An 18,611-nucleotide genomic window follows, 5' to 3' on the forward strand; every position below is an offset into this window, starting at 1 on the left:
TTAACAAGGATTCCTATTATTGTTGACATTCTCTTCCACATTTCCTCAGATTGTAATGATTGTATGAGGCTCGATGATGTAATTAGGAGCCTAGTGGAAATGACAGTTGCTAGAAGGATGTGTTCTGGGACATTCAGTTATGTATGTTTGGAAATGCATTAGATTTAGCTCTTTGATTTTAATCTAACAGCTAATTGAAATTAGGCAATTTGATGCATTATGCAATTGCATATCTGGTGCAATGTCAGAATGCATGTACATGTACTTATATATGCACAAAACATTTGCAGTGTTTGGTATTTTAATAATTTAAGTTATATTTACGTCAAAAATGTTGAATATACATCAATTACCTCCCATCCTTATACGTTCAGACGATGTAACTCGTTAGTGAGTCATAAAAAGTTGATAATTACTGCAAGGATTTATAAGTGAGAAGGATTCGTGACTATCTCTTTACATTACTAAACACCACGCGAGACGCCTATGAACCAGGAATAAAAACCATTTTTCTCAAATAATACTTGTCTTATCAAGTCAAACGAAACACCACTGTAAAGTTTATTAAATTTCACGACGTTTATTACTTACTTTAAGAACGGAAGATTTAAAAGATATGTCTTAAATTTTCGTTAAAAAATACGACAGCTCATGAAATGACGACCCACTTCAGAAAGTAAGACGGTAACCCTCGCACCCGCAAGCTACATCAAAGGCTGCGCCGACGGATATCAAAGGAAAAGCAGTCGTCGCCCAACGTCACGGTCAGTGCACAAACACAAAAGCGCTGCCTTGGACTTCCCCAAAACCCAGTGTGACTTATCCTTCTCATATACGTCCTTGATTACTGTAACATATTATTACTCCAATGTATCTACAATGTATATGAATACATGTACAAAGCTACAAATTATGTACAAATTAATGAAATTACAAATTATAACCTTAGTCAAACCCATTTCCATCATACTTGTCAACTTCGCTATCCAAGGGTATTTAGTCCGATTCTCTTCCTGTAGTAGGAAGAGAAACGGGCTAAATACCCTTGGCTAGCGAAGTTGCATATTTCTATGCACTGCAATAATGTAAGTCTTCCTCAATATTCCATGGGCTGCTATCACTATCATGTTATAGCTAGCAATACTAAAAGCTCTGGGTGCAACAACAGATAAGTCAGATAGATTGGTCCTTTGATGTACATCAGAAGAATCGAATAACTGACATATTGTATGGCTTCAAAATAAGTCCCTGCAGTTTTTAAAATCCAGGGGTGGTACGTGTGTAGTGTATCAAAACCATGATGTGTTGAGGATGCTTATCCATATCATTGTACATGTTAGTTGGCTTAACCTGCCTTTATTGAGTTAGTCTTTTTTTTTGGCCTATTATATAGGCAGGTTTAGTCTATGTAAATGTATATCAAAATTTTACAGATAGATCACAGATGAACAAAGAACAGAGAAGTGTCCTAAGGGTCGGGAACACTATGACCAATGGAGGGGATGAATAAACAGATCCTGATTGCTATAAAGAAGAATGATGTCGACAGTCTGATACAGATAGCAGTCATGCCAGGATGCGATGTCAACTATGTTTCTTCAAGAAAATTCACTCCTCTTCTATATGCTTGTAAACAAGGTCTGTTCTGTAAACAATCCAATAAATTGTTATATCTCTCACTTTTTAATTTAAATTTAAGATGTGTGCCAGGTACTGACCACCTTTATACAGCTCATCAACCTGGCACATCCTTAAATAATTCTGGCTGTTATAGGATATTAAACCAATTAAACTACCAGTAGTCAATTAAATTTTAATTGATATTTAAACTTGTTAATGTTCATCTGGACACTAAAATTATATCTTGTTTGTTTAAATTCGGATATAAATGAAATTTTCTAGGCTAAGTATAACAATTCTTGTTCCAGTTGGTGTATCACCCGTCCTCATAGAAAAACTTGTGGCGTGTGGTGCTGACATTGAGTACAAAGATAAGGAGGATAAGACACCTTTCTTCTACGCCTGTGCCCGAGGGAACCGGGAGCTCATCCGTACCCTTATCAGGATTGGCTGCAGTAAAAACAAAGTGAGATAACCATTTTCATTTTTCATATTTGATCCAACAAGGTCAAAGGGTGCTTACAAATGAAAACAAATAAAGGGGCGCTGAAAAATGTAATATACCTTGAATACATCGAAATCTTCCAATGCTGGCCAGTTCCATCATCGGATGGATGGTCCTCCTTCCTCAGACATTTCGGCACTTAATCCACGACGTCCTCCAGAGGTGCGCCGACTGGGGTGATCAATCCCAGCCATGAACTGACCGGCTCTTGCTGCTGCTTTGATGTTACTGCAGCATGCTTGTTGTATTCTTGTTGTTGCTACAGCTTAGTTCACGTCTGTGTAGTGATGTCCTCTGACTCATCACCGTGTGTGTCTAGCACTGTTACTGGTGACCGCTCCATCTCTCGTTCCTCTTCCTCCAAATCCAGCCTGATGCCGCCTCTGCCTGTCTGCTCACTGCTCCCACAAACTTCTCCCTTCTTCCTAATAGAACCGAATGAGCCTTTAATATGATTAATGCAATAGAAATCAATAAAAAAAAACCACACAGATTTCATATTTTCAGTCTGCATTAAATTTGAGGTATAAGTAAAGTTGAGGACTCAAAAAGACAAGGGCGCTTATATGGATGTGGATGATAATAATGTATCTACATCTAGGTTCTGTGTAAACGTCTGTGTTAGTATTATACAGTGGCTGATTCTAGATATATCTTCTTGACTTTTATATGTAAATACAGTCTGTTATACTTATTGTTTTCGCTGCTAGTCATTTGGACTTGTAAACCCCTAAATTTTACTAGCCGACTATTTAATCACTAGTCCAAATAAAATATACAGCCGTTTTGCTTCACAGAACTTCAAATTCAGTCATGATCAGTTTACAATTTTTACCCAAATGGCAGTCTGGATGCTTTTTTGAACACAAATTCTCACAAAATGATGCATCTGGACTGAAATAATCGCATAAAGATTGCACTCAAAATAAGTTGAAAAATGCAATTGACCACCGCTCTTGTACATGTAAATGTAGCATTTAACGATATTAATCAAATGGGGAGCCACTAGTCCAATCGGACTAGTTCATTACAATGGGCACTAGTCCATATAAATTTACTATAACTTTACTATAAAATTACTATTCATGGGCATCGGACTAGTGCTTAAAGCGGCAGACTATAAATATGGGTATCATACATTTAGTACCAATGTGACTGAATGGGATGTGTTACTTGGTGTCTTCGGCAGCATGCTTCAGTGATATAGCACTATAAAAAGTGCAAGAGTTTCACTATACAAGAAGACACGACATGAACTTACCGCAGTCTCCCAAAACACGCACCTCGCACCACACGCTACACACTGCATACATGGGAGGCTATCCTTACATGATCTTGGCTGTTAATATGATATTAGTTAATCAAATAAACAAACAAACAAACTTGAATAATCGAAACAGTTGGCTTTAAATCTTTTGACTTCTCCATGATGTGAGATTTTAAAATGTTTAGTATTCTAATATTATTTGTCATTCTCATAAGACAGTACTATAATAATGTTTAAACATGTTCGCATTTGATATGTTTTGAAAATAAGAACTTGTTTTCTTTTATTGATGTATATAACAAATTAATTGTAAATTGACATGTCACATGTATTATGACCTGCAGCCCAACATCCACGGGGACCGACCCATACACGAGGCAGTGATCCACGGCAACACAGATGCCGTCCTGGAACTATTAGACCACGGCATCAGTATCAATGAAGGCAACCGTATCACTGGTCACACTCCGCTTCACCTGGCTGTCCTGCATGAACAAACAGACGTGGTTGACTTACTCCTACAAAACGGAGCACCTCCCGATAAGTAAGTAATGTTTCCACCTTGTAGGTATGTAATTACCAGGAGTTATTCTCCTTTACACACTATATTTAAAACCTTCTAGGATTCCTTGCTATAGAATGACAACAAATAACTTGTCCAAAAAATACAGTTGTCACATTTCTCTGACTAACATGTAAACTACACAATATACAGATGTGTCCTTTCTACTTTTGTCAAATTCTAACTGGATAAAGTACACAGTTGCTGTTGCCATTTGACTTGTATTTAATTTTACCAAAACTCTTTCCATTTCAGAGTGACATCTGAAGGCGAGTCTGCTCTTCACTATGCTGTACAAATATCATCTCCTCGTATTATCAAGCTTCTGGTGGAAAATGGAGCAGAAATTGATAAATACAACAACTGTGGAGAAACGCCTTTCATCATAGCTGTTCAGGAGGAGCGAGTGAAACATTGCCGGACACTTGTGAATTATAACTGCGAAATGGAGAAACATAGGTACAGCTCCGCCATGAGTATCGCTTGTTCTAGGGGGAGTTACAAGATGATAAAGTATTTACTCTCAGAAGGTTACTGCTTACAGAAGGACAGGTCTTTCATGACCTGCTCATTTCTGGTACTTGAAGAGAAACAACCAGAACTCATGGATTATATTCGTTATCGTTGCAACAATCCTCTCACTTTGAAAGAGATGACTCGGGTCTATCTGAGGAAGTGGTTTAAAGACGACCTTAAAAGTTCCACTCCCAAAACTGGTCTTCCGACACAGCTTCTGCAGTGGGTTGTTTCTGATATAATTTACTGAGAAAATATTGGGAATGAGATGAATTATGTATACCCATGTAGTCAAATAGCTGAAGTTTAATCTTTTTCTGTTTTAGTCCAAATTGTAGTGAACATTTTGTCATGTGAAAACAACCGGCTATATGGTTCAAACAATCAATAGAGATGGAAATCTTTATGAAAACCACAACACAGACTCTAACTGAACACTTTCATTAGGAACGGGAAGATTTAGATGTAAACTATTTATTATGAGCAGGGTAGCACTTACATAAATAATATGTTCATGAAGTAAGAACTTGAAGAAGATTTTGTCAGAATATCTTTGAAGGCCCACTCAATTTGCACTCTTTTGATAAGAGAAGTCTTCCCATAAGATCTTCCGCCTCATAGATGGAAGAGCTTCCAGAAGCATAAGAGCAACAAATTGAGCGATCAGAAGTTCTATATTTTAGAACTAGTAGAAAACCAATTGAGTTAGGCTCTGGTATATTGACCTTGTCTTATTACTTTATACTTTATGTATGATTTACGTACAGGTACTGTTTTAAATATGTTTATATACTGTTTTACATACATACATTTTCAGGTCTAACATGTTATTTGAAATGCTGTTAATTTGAAAAAAAACCACTTTCAACTTACTTAATGCCTACAATGTCCAGAAATCAGGTAATGCATATATGACATGCTGATTGAGGAACCATGAACAACTACAAGGTCATAGGGATCAAATATGTAAAAATCTCTAAATGCTTCCTGTATGTTAACCAATAGACAAAGAGGCCATATACATATTTTACTTAGCGCTTGTTATTGAGATGAATGATTATCGATTTTCGCCAAAACAGTTGCTTATGCTGAAATTTGTAAAAAAAAAAAAAAAAAAATTGGCAAAAAAAAAAAAAAATATTGGCATTTTATCCAAAACGCTAAGGGTTATAATGTATTTAAACATTGGGACAGGAGGGGCAGGACCCAATCAGGTTAAACAGTGATAAAGCATTTAAATCGCTTCTATTCATAGAATTCTGCATGGGTTAACAAGATTAGGTTAGACGCATCCTTGGGAGGATGGGAACAGAGTTTGTATAAAGGTTGGCTCTGTTCTTGCTTGAGGGAGAAAGAGTAGGGTCCAATAATGGTACATATCAAGCCAAATGAGTGATACAGGCCCACTGGGTCTCTTGTTATAGAATCTGATATTGTAAGCTCACCTGGCCCCAAGGGTGGGTGAGCTTATGTTATGGCGCAGCGTCTGTCGTCTGTCCGTCAACTTTTCACAAATATTCGTACTAGTCATGAACGGCTTAATGGATTTGGTCTAATTAGTTCCAATTTCGTCTGAATCTTCCTTGGATGAAGTTGAACCAATTTTGAATAAATGATCCCCAATGGGCCTGAGGGATTGGCCCAAATATGGGAAATGTAACAAATTCTTTAAAATCCTTCTGTAGAAATAAATAGATTAAGTTCAAAGCCTTCACGTTGGGTAGCCTGTGTTCTTGGTCTGGAACAGGTGAGCGATATAGGCCAAAAAGGCCTCTTGTTTTAATTGTTGATGTTAACTCTAGCTGGCTAGCGGTTGTTTTTGAAGTATTTTATATTTGTTGTTATGTTGTACAAATCTAGAGAACGTAATAAAACATCAAAATTCATAAAAAGAGTTTCTTTAGGTTAACTTGATTATAACTCCCTTTTAAAAACAGACTCCACGACACCAATGTTAGGATGACAAACACTCTAACAGGACGAATATGTGCTACTGTATGCACGTGTATTAAGTGTAAATCACTCTTTAATTTATATTGATAAAAACTGGTGTCATCACGTGTATTTTCAGCCACGTGGACGGTTTCAACTTTCAAACCGGATATGCACCGCGGTTCAGTCATGCGTCCTCTAGTTCCATTTCCGTTATCATTAAACATTTTAGGTGTTGACGAAGTGAACTCAAACAAAGGAAGTACAATGTACATACGATATTGAGGAACTCTGATAGGTAAAGTTAGACATGATGTAATGATTCAAAAATGTCTCGTCGTTCTATACCTCTAACATTGTTGAAGTAGTATAAGAGGTAACATATATGAATCTTGTTAGGAACACCCTTTGGCCATTAGCCCTAACTTTTCCTAGGCTCTGGTATATTGATGACCTTATCTAGGTATCATTTTTATTATGACTGATAAACATAATATATGGTTCACTTACAGATACTGTTTTTTTATAAGTCTTCGTTTTCAGTCTGTTCATATATTGTTTTACATACAGTCTACATGTTGTATATACTTTTTCAGGTCAACCATCTTATTTGAAATTCTGTTGATTTGAAGAAAGAAATACATTTACCATTTTCGTAATGCCCACACTGTCCAGAAAACTGATACTGAATTCAAGGCATGCTGATTGAAGTACTATGAAGACCTTTAAGGACATGGGGATCAAAAATGTCAAAATCTCTAAATGACTAGATCTACCTCTATATAACCAAAAAGTAAAGAGACAGATATTTGGCCTAGCCCTTATTCCATTGATGAGATGAATGATAATCAATTGTCACCAAAATAGTTGGTTATGCTAAAAATCTATAAAAAAAAAACTATTAGCAAATTAGCCAGGAAGCTGGCTACATGCAAAAATTGTTGGTTTTTAATTTTCCTCTCATTATCTATGTCTATGATAGGGAAATCTGAAGATAATGTATCAAGGTTATTACTACTGTCGTTTAATTTGGTGGATGGTTTATTTTAGCTATTTTCGCGCTTTAACTGAAAACTGTTATTTCTAGACACTTTTGAAATATTTACAAATTCATTGACCCATACAATAACAATAGTATCGTTACATTCACAAATCAGGTGGACGGTGAAAGTGAATCTCCATCAATATTTCTGAGTTTAAATCATGGCACGCGTCCGATGTCCGTCTGTCTGAAACATTTCCTAGTCATAGATTTTTACATGGATTGGTAACTACATACGTATACGCTGGCAGAACGTATATGTGTTATTGTATGTACATAATCTATTGATTAAACATGGTGTTATCACGTGCATTTTAAGCCACGTGCACGGTTATAACCTACAAACCGGGAGGTTTCAGGATATGCACCGCGGTTCAGTCGTGCGTCCTCTGGTTTCATTTCCGTCTTGGTTAAACATTATATGAGTTGACGAGGTGTATTCTAATAAAAGGTTTACACATTGAGAAACGTATGATGGATTTATGTTAGACACTACGTAATGATTAAAAAAACGTATCATCGTACTATACCTCTAAACTTGTAGTACAAAGTGAAAAAAAAACTTGAATTTTGTTGGGGATACTTTTTGGCCATCGGCCCTTTATTTTCAAAATGCCATTATGATTATTGAAAATTCTTTATATTTTGGTTACTGGTTTCATGTTAGAATTGTCAAAATATCGAATTTGACAGAAAAGTAGTCATGCAATTTTTGCAGCCAAAATGATTATTGGTGACACTATATAAGATAAGAAAGGGATGCGACATCCGCTCAGTTTAACATAGGATTGGAAGGTGTGCATACACCTACCTCGAGTTGTATTAATGAACGCTGGATAAAAGTGGGACATTACAAATGTTCCTTAGGAGATCGGATGATATAAGCTTGTTTATTCTACCATACTTTGGATAATAACACCTACATATATAGCATGGTGTATTAGCTACGAAAACGCACAAGACGCATATATAAAACAACAGCCCTTTGTGTAATTCCAAGATTTTAATTGCAATTGTGTATGAACCCATCAAATTTATTTATATATAGATCACGCGTTGAACCGTAAAATCGTTGAACTGTAACATGTTCTTTTACTTGGTGTACCCGTAACCATCACACGTCTTACACGGGCGGTAGTCCTCAACCATTCCCGTGCCTTTACACTTCTTACATTTGTTTGGGTGGTCAAAAGCCTTGAATAGTCTACCGGTAGCTTCAGATGCAATTGCTGCTCCAGCTACGCCTCCTGCCACTGCCCCTGCTGGACCTGCAAGAAGACCTAGTACTGTTCCAGAGAGACCACCAAACATGCCAGCACATGCCTTGACAGCACTGACACCGTCGCCTTTCATAGCATAGTATGGTCCCATAAAATGCGCCTCGACAGCATGGCTCAGGCCAGGAACGCAATTTCCCAATAACGCTTCTGCTAAAGCAGCAAGTTCTTGCATTGCTTCCTCTTCGTTTTCTTTCTTTTTGGGCGTATTTTTGTTGTTTCCCCTCGCCAGCTCTATGGCAAGCGAAAGCTGTTTCGGTTCCCCTTCGATGGCGAATTTTTCTACCTTGTCATTCTGTCGGTCGTACAGCACAGTGCTGTGGATCTTCCTTTCTGCCTTCTCTTTGAACATTTTCTCAGCTCTGCTCAAGTCGTCGGTTGTACATAATACTGCTGGGTATTTATGATCATCAGATTCGAAGTATGTCACAATATATCTTCCTTTTGACATTCTGGTGAATTCAAGAAACGTCTGAAAAATAACAATTATCATTTTAGGAATATTTGTTTTAAAAGAAAGAAAAATATTTATATATTTCATAATACTGTATATAACGACATTTACAATATATAAAAAAAACGTTGATTATTTTTAACACCTTTGATCAACCTTTAATACTAATGGTAATTTGATAATGGTACCGTAGATCATACTCTGAACGTACTTAACGAGATCCTGATCTGATCCTGACACCTTTAAAAATACAAGATACAACGATACACTATATACGAAAATTCTTGAATGGAGTCGCTAAAGTGTTCACGCTTGCTTTAGTATTAGTCACTTAAATTGGATGAAGAAATAACGCTGGCAAAACTTTCGCAAATTGAATTTGATCACTGGCGACCTGCGCGAAAGTATTTTGCACGTAGATAATAGCGAAATGATATTTTTCCTGTTATTGCTTTCATTGTAATATAAAATCTTTCATTTCTTTCTTTGATGTGAATCTCAGTCAATGCATTGATGTAATATAACGACAGAGAAATGTAAATCTGGCTTTATTCTACCAACAAATCATATTATATATTCTAAACCAACTTTCTTATACGTGCGATTTCATTTCAAGAAATCCTCGATCCAAGAAATTAAATCCACGAATGATAATCTTTGCGAACCTGTTGTGAAATGGAAATCGCGAACTTAAGTAACGGCGAAAAAGTTTTCTTACATTAGAACGTCGTGGTGTTGTGTGTATTGTACAATTGTATGTTACAAAATTAAAAAAAATATTTACTTCGAGTCTGCGAGCTTATCAATTAATGTTATACATATATAGATAATTTCATAACATTCATGATATACCATAAAATACAAACATAAACACAGATTGTACTGCACTAGGAATATTATAACTTATTAATTAATAACAATTGTCTTGCGTTAGCAGCTTTGAGTTATTTTGCAAAGTTGTCTAATTTATTTACATTTTGTAGTCTACTCGGTTTTTTTTTTTGAAATTCTTTTCATAATTTTTTTACGGATATCAGAGTAACATGGACATTTGAAAACAAAATGAATACATCTTCAACCTCATTAAAATAACACAAAGAACACATCGTTAAATGTTGTGGTATATTTTGATACAGACCCTTTTCTACATTAATATTGTGCGCGGAGATTCGGATACTTACTGTACCAATCTATTCATATTTTTGCAATATAAAAACGATAAATATTGATACAACGAACAGATCCTACTACTGTACTGTACTTTCTTTCGTAGCTACTATTAATAATATTTCGCGATTTCTATTTCAAAACCCAAGTTCGCGAATATAATCTTTGACAGGTTTAAAAATATATGTGGAAAGCCCTATCAGCATCAATGATATACATACATAATGTAGTTGTTAATTCCAATAGATAAACTTTCACGAATTTTCTTGGATAGTGAAATTTGCGAAAGTTAATCGCACTCTCGAAAGAGAGTTTTTTTTAAATAAATCGGTGTTAATATTATTATGATTAACTTTTATGATACTTACCAACTGTACTTGCTGCGACGTCCGACTCCCTGCTTGGTACTGTTGTATACGTAGATATTACGAACCTCCGGTGTTAGATATATACATGCAAATATCAATATGATTGTGCACTTAATACACATGTTGAATCTCCTTATAAGTAGGACTACTATTTATGTTATTTTTTATATTCAGCGCCAAGGTTTTATCTGACGTCATTGCAGATTATACGAAAACGAGGCTCTACCTCGTGTAAAGAAGAAGAATTTGCATGAACAACGTTTGAAGAGATTTAAATTCACTGTACTGATCTGGGTGATTATACTCTCAATTGCATATGTTTACTTATAGCTGTTACGTATACTCTCATTTGTAAAATAATTTCGAGTTATGTTAATATATGTTATAAGATAATATGGCTGTTATCTGTTCGCTACGCTATGTTTAAGTGCTTTCAAGGCTGCGGTCATGCTTGAGTAAATGTTTTGATTCAAGTTTGTCTCGCGCCAGTGTGCCACAGTTCTTGGACATATATTGCCATTCTTCAACAAAATAATGCTGTTCTTGTATGTTGACGATTATCTCGTATCAATTCTTATTATGATTCATAAATAGGTCGTACATAAATTTTGCGATCAATTTAATCTCGAATGCATTCCGGAATTTCCTACCGTTTAAGGTCAGTTACGTCCACATGCCAAATAATAAGAAACAAGCAGAGCAAAGATTGATATCGCTCGCCAAACAGCTCAACAGTGAAGAAGCCTTTCAAGCTGAGTACACTAAGTTCCTGGACAAAATTATTGATGAAGGCTATGCTCGCAAGGTTGGTTCCGAGGGAAAGAAGGAGGATGGAAAGGTGTGGTACTTGCCATGTCACGGTGTGTTTCATCCCAAAAAGAAAAACTTCGAGTCGTGTTTGATAGTCCGGGGATTTCATTCAACGAACAATTATTGCAGGGTATAAACTTGACCAGTGCCTTTGTAGGTAACCTCCTACGGTTTAGATAAGAAGACTTAGTAGTAATGGGAGACATTGACGGTATGTTCTATCAAGTCCGGGTGAAACCAGAGGATACAAGCTTTCTGAGATGTGTGTCGTGGGAGGATGGAGATGTCGCTAAGAGCCCGATAGAATACCAGATGATCGTGCATCTGGAACGAAATAGTTACATACGCAAACTAGATCCTATGTTACAGGAGAGTCTTCTACGTGTCGGAGGTCGTTTGGATCGGTCAAGTATGTCAACAGAATCTAAACATCCAGTTTTCCTCCCTAAGGATAGTCATGTTTCTAAGATTATACTAAAATAAGTTCACAAAAGACTTCAGCATGGAGGAAGAAACCACATGTTGTCCTGCCTGCGTGAGAAATACTGGCTATTTAATGCACCATCTGCTATTCGAATAATCGAAGTGTGCTATCTAAGTGTGTTTGTTACCTGACAGAGTCAAAGGTCACGAGTTGGAGAACAGAAAATGTCCGACGTGTCAGAAGACCGCCTGACGAACCTCCATTCACTTGCGTCGGCGTAGACTATTTTAGATTGTTCAAGCTAAAACGAAGGTGGTGTCGTGTGAAGCATTACAGGGTCATCTTTACGTGTCTTACTTGTTGTCACAGACGTTACCTAAACGAGGTCACTTGCTGCCTCTTTGGTAAGATACAGACTCCTACATCAACGCATTACGCCGTGTTTTATTGTCGAGTTATGTTAATACATGTTAATAAGATAATGTGGCATGTTTATCTGTATCTGTTCGCTACGCTATGTTGTTTGCGTGCGGTCAAGGCTGCGGTCATGCTTTAGTTCATGTTTTGATTTAAGTTTGTCTCGCGCCAGTGTGCCACAGTTCTCGGACATAATAGTGACATTCTTCAACGTATTAATGCTGTACTTGTATGTTAACGATTATCTCGTTTCAATTTCTATTGTGATTCATAAATAGGTCGTACATTTACATAAACCGGAATTCCCGTATATTTCAGTTGTTGTGCATTACTGATTTAATGATATAATGTTCGTCTCAGTAAATGTAGAATAAACTAATTCAAGCTGAGATAGTCATTACTATCATAACTTTTGTAGAACTTGAAAACCTTTCCTGGCAAAGTTTAATTTTCTATCCAGGGGTGACTACTCTTTGTTTACTCTTTCTTTAGTGTAAAGATGGTACGAGTTATTTTCCTTCAATTGTTCGCAAGCAGTTGTATAATAAAATAACCCATGTATACAACCTATTTTTCATTCATATGTTTATCTTGCTGAGTTTTGTAGTAGTAGTTAATGGGTTTTCAGTACATACTTTATTATTTCTAAATGAAACATGTATTTGCTAGATAGCAGAAAATTACTGTTATATTCAATATTACAATACTCTGTTCCAGTCCAGTCATAAATTTGTACAAGTTTATTTGTATTTTTTGGTAAATCGTATCTTCAACACACAGAAAAATTGTTCCTTTGTCTTTAGTAATTTGATAAATGAAAAACACCCACAGTGCATATTTTAATTATGTAGGTTAAGTGTGCATCTACAGCAGTAAAAATAGTAAACTACGTAACAGGTACTGTTTATGTATTATTGACTTATTCTATGTAGGTATAATTTACATCATTATTCTTTGTTTACAAGAACGAGGTTTATGTTTCTCGAAATGTTACTAATGGTGATTGTCAGTTAAACAAGCTCAGTCGTCTTCAATTATAAGTAGCTTAATTTAGGTTATAGTAAAAGTCAATTATCAAGTATCATGGTTCATACATGTCATAAATATTGGTGTTATCAACCAAAAACTTTATTAGTTTTATTTGGGCATTTGCTACGGTATCATGAATAATCCTCACAATTTGATTGGTTGCGCTAGACGATGAGGCGAACATTCTGTCCAATCAGAGCAGATACTCCTTTGATATATAAGTGTAACCATCTGAGCTGTTATGATATACTATTTTTGGTTGCCCGTACCATAATTTCTGTTCATTAGTGCGCAAATTATGAGTATCTATATGAATATTAAAATGTGCAGTATGTACGTAACCAGGGGAAACTAAACGTCAATGCGATTTACTTCAGGGACCAAGGATGCATTTTCTCATGTCTATATACATGTACTAAGGTTAAGTAGTTTGAAAATCAAAACTGATTCTTTGATGAACAGAATCGTTCACCAAAACGTTGAGAAAGGGGGATATGCTGCTCTGTGAATTAAAGGCACTCTAGGGGTTATTTAACAATTAAAGGGATGTTAGATTGCATTTATTGGAGACATAAATGCAATCCGGGTGACAGATAAATAGAATAGCGCCCGTTGGTCATTCAACTACAATGTCAATTTTCCCGCGCGGACTAACGTGGTGTCAGTAAACAAGGCTCACATCCATTTTTATAGATATTACTACACCAAGTCTACGATGCATTTATTGGCTCATAATGCAGATCATGATTATCATTAGTATTGATATTTAAAATGGGAAAGTAAAACTAGATTGATAATTCTGTAGAGTCGCAAAAGTTATTAGTTCAATTATTTCGTGGATCGTTTAAGATTCCCGCTGTCGTCTTCATTACCACGCAACAGTTGACTACCACTGCACTGGACAACGAAAATGCGAAATGAATATTTACGGTTGATATAGATTGAGAAGCATTTTTTGCTGTTGTAGCCTCGTCTTAGGCCATCAATAAATATATTTCTGATGTTATTATTGTTTTTAAGAAACTTTTAATTCATGTGTCGGAACGGTAGTGGGCCTTTAAAGGACACTGGATATTCTTACCATCAACTTACGTCCAGAGTCTGTCAAGGTGACACATAAATCTCATTTAAGGTTCTACAGTATACACGATGGCTGATGTCTATTTTGCGCATGTATTGTCGCATTAGCGGGCGGTGTCAATGCGATAAATGTTCTGTTCTGTCGCATTGTTGTCCTTATTTTGTTACGTTGTCGCATTGGTGGATTACCTTTGCCGCAATGTCGCGTTGACACCCCGCAAATGCAACCATGCGAGATGACAGAAACCGTTCAAACCAGATACAAATGTAGATGAATTAGAGTATAGCAGCAATTATAAAGTACTAAAAATATATTGTACTTGTTTTTCTATTCAGGCAACTGCTAGCACAATAACATAGCATCACTATCTGCATTGCAACCATTCCCATTCTTTATAAAATAAAATAGCATGCATATTTTGTAATTCTGTATTATGTCTCATCATGATTACAAATAAATCATAGCCATAGAATTTATACAATGGAATATGTTTGTGTAAAATGTGTACTCTATCATAAATTCATAACTCAGAGTAACTTCCCTTCGTCTCTCGCACACAGTGCTGACAGAGTGAAACGAAAGTGAGTCACTTTAATTGATAAGTACAATTGACGGATTAAACTGCAGTCTGCTTGGTTATATCCGATATTGTAATTGCGATTGTATACTAACCCATTTTAGCATGAAATAAGAAAAGATAGTGTTGTATTGAAGAAAGAACTTTGAAGAAATGTGAGACAATTATAAAACTTTCTTTATTTGTATATATAAACACTCGTTGAACCGTAGCATTTTCTTATACTTTGTTATAGTTGTCAAATTTCTTTATTTCTTGTTGCTTTGAAAAAGAATATAATATGATGTGGAGAATTCATCTATAGATATATACACGCATTGAACCGTAACATGCTCTTTTACTTGTTGTTAGTGTACCCGTGACCGTCACACTTCTTGCACGTGCGGTAATCCTCAACCAGTCCCGTGCCTTTGCACTTCCCACATTTGTCTGGATGGTCAAAAGCCTTGAATAGTTGACCTGTAGCTTCAGATGCAATTGCTGCCCCAGCTATGCCTCCTGCCACTGCCCCTACTGGACCTGCAAGAAGACCTAGTACTGTTCCAGAGAGACCACCAAACATGCCAGCGCATGCCTTGACAGCACTGACACCGTCGCCTTTCATAGCATAGTATGGTCCCATGAAATGCGCATCGACAGCGTAACTCAGGCCAGGAACGCTATTGCCCATTAACGCAGATGCTAAGCTTGCAAGTCCTTGCATTGCTTCCTCTTCATTAATTTTACTTTTGGGCGCATTTTTGTTGTTTCCCCTCGCCAGCTCTATAGCAAGTGAAAGCTGTTTCGGTTCCCCTTCGATAGCGATTTTCACTACCTTGTCTTTCTGTCTGTCGTACAGCACAGTGCTATGGATCTTCCTTTCTGCATTCTCTTTGAAAATTTTCTCAGCTCTGCTCAAGTCATCGGTTGTACAAAATACCGCTGGCTTTTTACGATCAGCAGATTCGTAGTATGTCACAATATACCTTCCTTTTGACATTCTGATGAATTCACCATACGTCTGAAAAATAACAATTATGATTATAGGAATAATTGTTTAAAGCACAAGCATACTGAATGTTACGTCAGTTACGAGTAAACATCTTTTAAAAAAAGAATTATTGTATAGAATTAACACCTTTGGTCAATATTAATGGTATTTTGATGATGCTACTTTTAATTATACTCTGAACGCAGCATGATCTGACCTTGACACGAGATCATGATCTGATGATCTGACTTTGACACTTTTGAATGTACAAGATACAGGAAACATTCAAAATAAAAATAGGCCTTCGAAATGGTCTCTGTCAGTGTGTATAAAAGACTAAGCCCAGACTAGAGTTCTGACCCGACCACTTGTTTCCTGGTTAATTATGAATTTCAAAAGTAAAAATGTTTTGACAGGTAATTAGTCCTAGGTAACAATGATTTGAATTTGAGAATTCAGATTGATACTGTTCACCTAAAATGCGCACTATTTCAAAATGGCTAACCTTGTTGGAGTTTCAACTGAAGGACGCGATCTTTTTTCTATCTTGTGTTATATAAAAACATAAACTTTAATTAGAACACAATGGCTAACTAATACTCATCTGTTTTAATGATTAATCATAAAACTTTAATCATAAACACTGTGGACTATATAAACGCATTTAGTTGGTTGGTCTCTACACAGATACATACACTGTATTTGAATAATTGAATGAAGTCGTTATATGAAGTGCTTACGTTTGCTTTAGTATTCATCACTCACATTGGATATTGACAAAATGGCGATAATATATAACAAAGCTATAAAATTTGCATTGAAAATGTATTTAAGACTGGAAAAGTTTCTATATTTGTACCAGAACATACGTTGAACTGAAATGCATTTACATTTACAGTGTAGTGAAATGAGTACATATGGTCAGACCAAGAAGCTAAGGTGTGGTTTGCAATTTGTTATTTGTAATTGCAAACTGATTTTTGTAGGTATGTGTCCAACTTAATATACATAAGGCATAAAAACAAGTTTGTTGTCAGTGCATAAAGTATGTGGTGAAAGTAAAGTTTATAAGACATCAAACATGTTTGTCTGTTCATTCAATTTTTGCAGCTTAATTCATAAAACCTCATGGTTTTCAAGAAAAATTGCCGAGAAAAAAATTTCGTCAAAATGTTCGCCTAGTATGGCACAGAAAACTTTAAACAAATTTCCTTCTTGAATACTAAAAAACATATTGTTTCTGTTTCAAAGACATGTCGCGAAGTAGTAACCATGGGAAAATTAAAAAAAATTAATCACGCATTTCTTTCATTAATTTCTTTTATTTGAATTCCAATATTGTACTATAATAACAGAACAAAATTAATTTGGCTTTATTCTACCAACGAATCGTACTATATACATGTTTTGGGCGGGTTGTTTTTTTAGAAGAATTCCTCAATCCAAGAAAATTCGCGGGAATTTGTCATTGCAAATTTATATCAACCTCACTTCTATTTATAATACTTTTCATTTAACTCTTAAATCCGCGAAAGTTAATCAAGCTTTGCGAGCTTGTTTTGAATTGGAGATCGCGAAATTAGGTAATGCGAAGAATAGTTTATTTATATTCGAGCATCGTGTTGTTGTATGTTTGATATGTATGTAATATGTACTACCAAGTTCATGTTTTATTTTCTGCGGTCTTGTCAGTAGGTGATTATATACATATATACATATACGTGGAAATTCCTATCAGCATCAATGATGTGAGAAAGTAGATGTTAATTCCACACGATAATTTTTCACGAATTTTCTTGGATAGTGATATTTACAAAAGTAAACACTCCCAACAGAAATTAGTTTTTAGTATAGTTGTATGATTTACTTACCAACTGTACTTGCTGTCACGTCCGACTCCTTGCCTGATGTATACGTATATATATTAGGTACTTCCGGCGTTAGATATATATATGTAATTATCGATACGATTGTGTACTTGATATACATGTCGTATATCCTTATAAGTGCTGTCTATTTTTTAATGATTATGTAGGTAAAGCGTGCATCTATAGTAGCTAACAAGGTAAACTACGTAACAGGTACTGTTTACGTATTTAATAATTATATGAAGGTATACTTTACATCATTATTCTTGTTTACAAGAATGAGGTTAATGTTTCTGGAAATGTTACTAATGGTGATTGTCGATTTAAACAAGTTCAGTCGTCTTAAATTATAAGTAGCTTAATTTAGGTTATAGTAATTGTCAATTATTAAGTAGCATGGTTCATACATGTCTTAAATATTGCTGTCACCATAAAAAACTTTGCAAATCAGCATTATATGTGTACTTTAAGCCGCATTTGCTGCAGTATCATGAATGATCCTCACAATTTGATTGGTTCCGCTAGGCGTTGGGCGAACATCTTGTCCAATCAACAAGACTGTTAGAACAGATACTCCTTTGATATATGAGTACAGGCATCTTTTCTGTAATGATATACTATTTTTTTTCGTAAACATGAGTTCAATTCAGCGGCGCGCATTATGCGTCATATGTACCCAGGTAAACTAAACGTCAATGCGATTTAGTGGGTATAATTACTTTGCC

At 35.7% G+C, this 18,611-nt stretch overlaps 2 protein-coding genes across 5 annotated transcripts; one reads left to right on the plus strand and one right to left on the minus strand.

Annotated features, from left to right (window-relative positions):
* Positions 1–2: 2 nt before the first annotated feature.
* LOC138336192 (26S proteasome non-ATPase regulatory subunit 10-like) lies at positions 3–6,451 on the plus strand. Of its 4 annotated transcripts, XM_069285539.1 has the most exons (6): positions 17–141; positions 649–764; positions 1,434–1,638; positions 1,929–2,086; positions 3,737–3,936; positions 4,210–6,451. In XM_069285539.1, the coding sequence occupies exons 3-6, from the start codon at positions 1,494–1,496 to the stop codon at positions 4,718–4,720; spliced, it is 1,014 nt and encodes a 337-aa protein (XP_069141640.1). In that variant the 5' UTR covers positions 17–141; positions 649–764; positions 1,434–1,493; the 3' UTR covers positions 4,721–6,451. The 4 variants fall into 4 exon arrangements, with proteins under 4 accessions (XP_069141638.1, XP_069141641.1, XP_069141640.1 ...); XM_069285537.1 differs by lacking the exon at positions 649–764 and having other exon boundaries at positions 3–141; XM_069285540.1 differs by lacking the exon at positions 649–764 and having other exon boundaries at positions 5–141; positions 1,438–1,638.
* Positions 6,452–15,311: 8,860 nt separating this feature from the next.
* Positions 15,312–16,089, minus strand: LOC138335924 (uncharacterized). Its single transcript, XM_069285115.1, has one exon. The coding sequence runs from the start codon at positions 16,025–16,027 to the stop codon at positions 15,386–15,388; it is 642 nt and encodes a 213-aa protein (XP_069141216.1). The 5' UTR covers positions 16,028–16,089; the 3' UTR covers positions 15,312–15,385.
* Positions 16,090–18,611: the final 2,522 nt, after the last annotated feature.

The sequence above is a fragment of the Argopecten irradians genome, chromosome 12, assembly GCF_041381155.1.
Source record: "Argopecten irradians isolate NY chromosome 12, Ai_NY, whole genome shotgun sequence".
Classification (NCBI taxonomy): domain Eukaryota; kingdom Metazoa; phylum Mollusca; class Bivalvia; order Pectinida; family Pectinidae; genus Argopecten; species Argopecten irradians.

What these genes read in the sequence shown, in the direction of transcription:
- LOC138335924 (XM_069285115.1), bottom strand. Translation starts at nt 16,027, where the DNA reads ATGTCAAAAGGAAGGTATATTGTGACATACTACGAATCTGCTGATCGT.
- LOC138336192 (XM_069285537.1), top strand. Translation starts at nt 1,494, where the DNA reads ATGGAGGGGATGAATAAACAGATCCTGATTGCTATAAAGAAGAATGAT. An exon ending in TCTATATGCTTGTAAACAAG is followed by an intron (nt 1,639 to 1,928) that starts GTCTGTTCTGTA and finishes TTCTTGTTCCAG; the next exon opens with TTGGTGTATCACCCGTCCTC. An exon ending in TTGGCTGCAGTAAAAACAAA is followed by an intron (nt 2,087 to 3,736) that starts GTGAGATAACCA and finishes TATGACCTGCAG; the next exon opens with CCCAACATCCACGGGGACCG.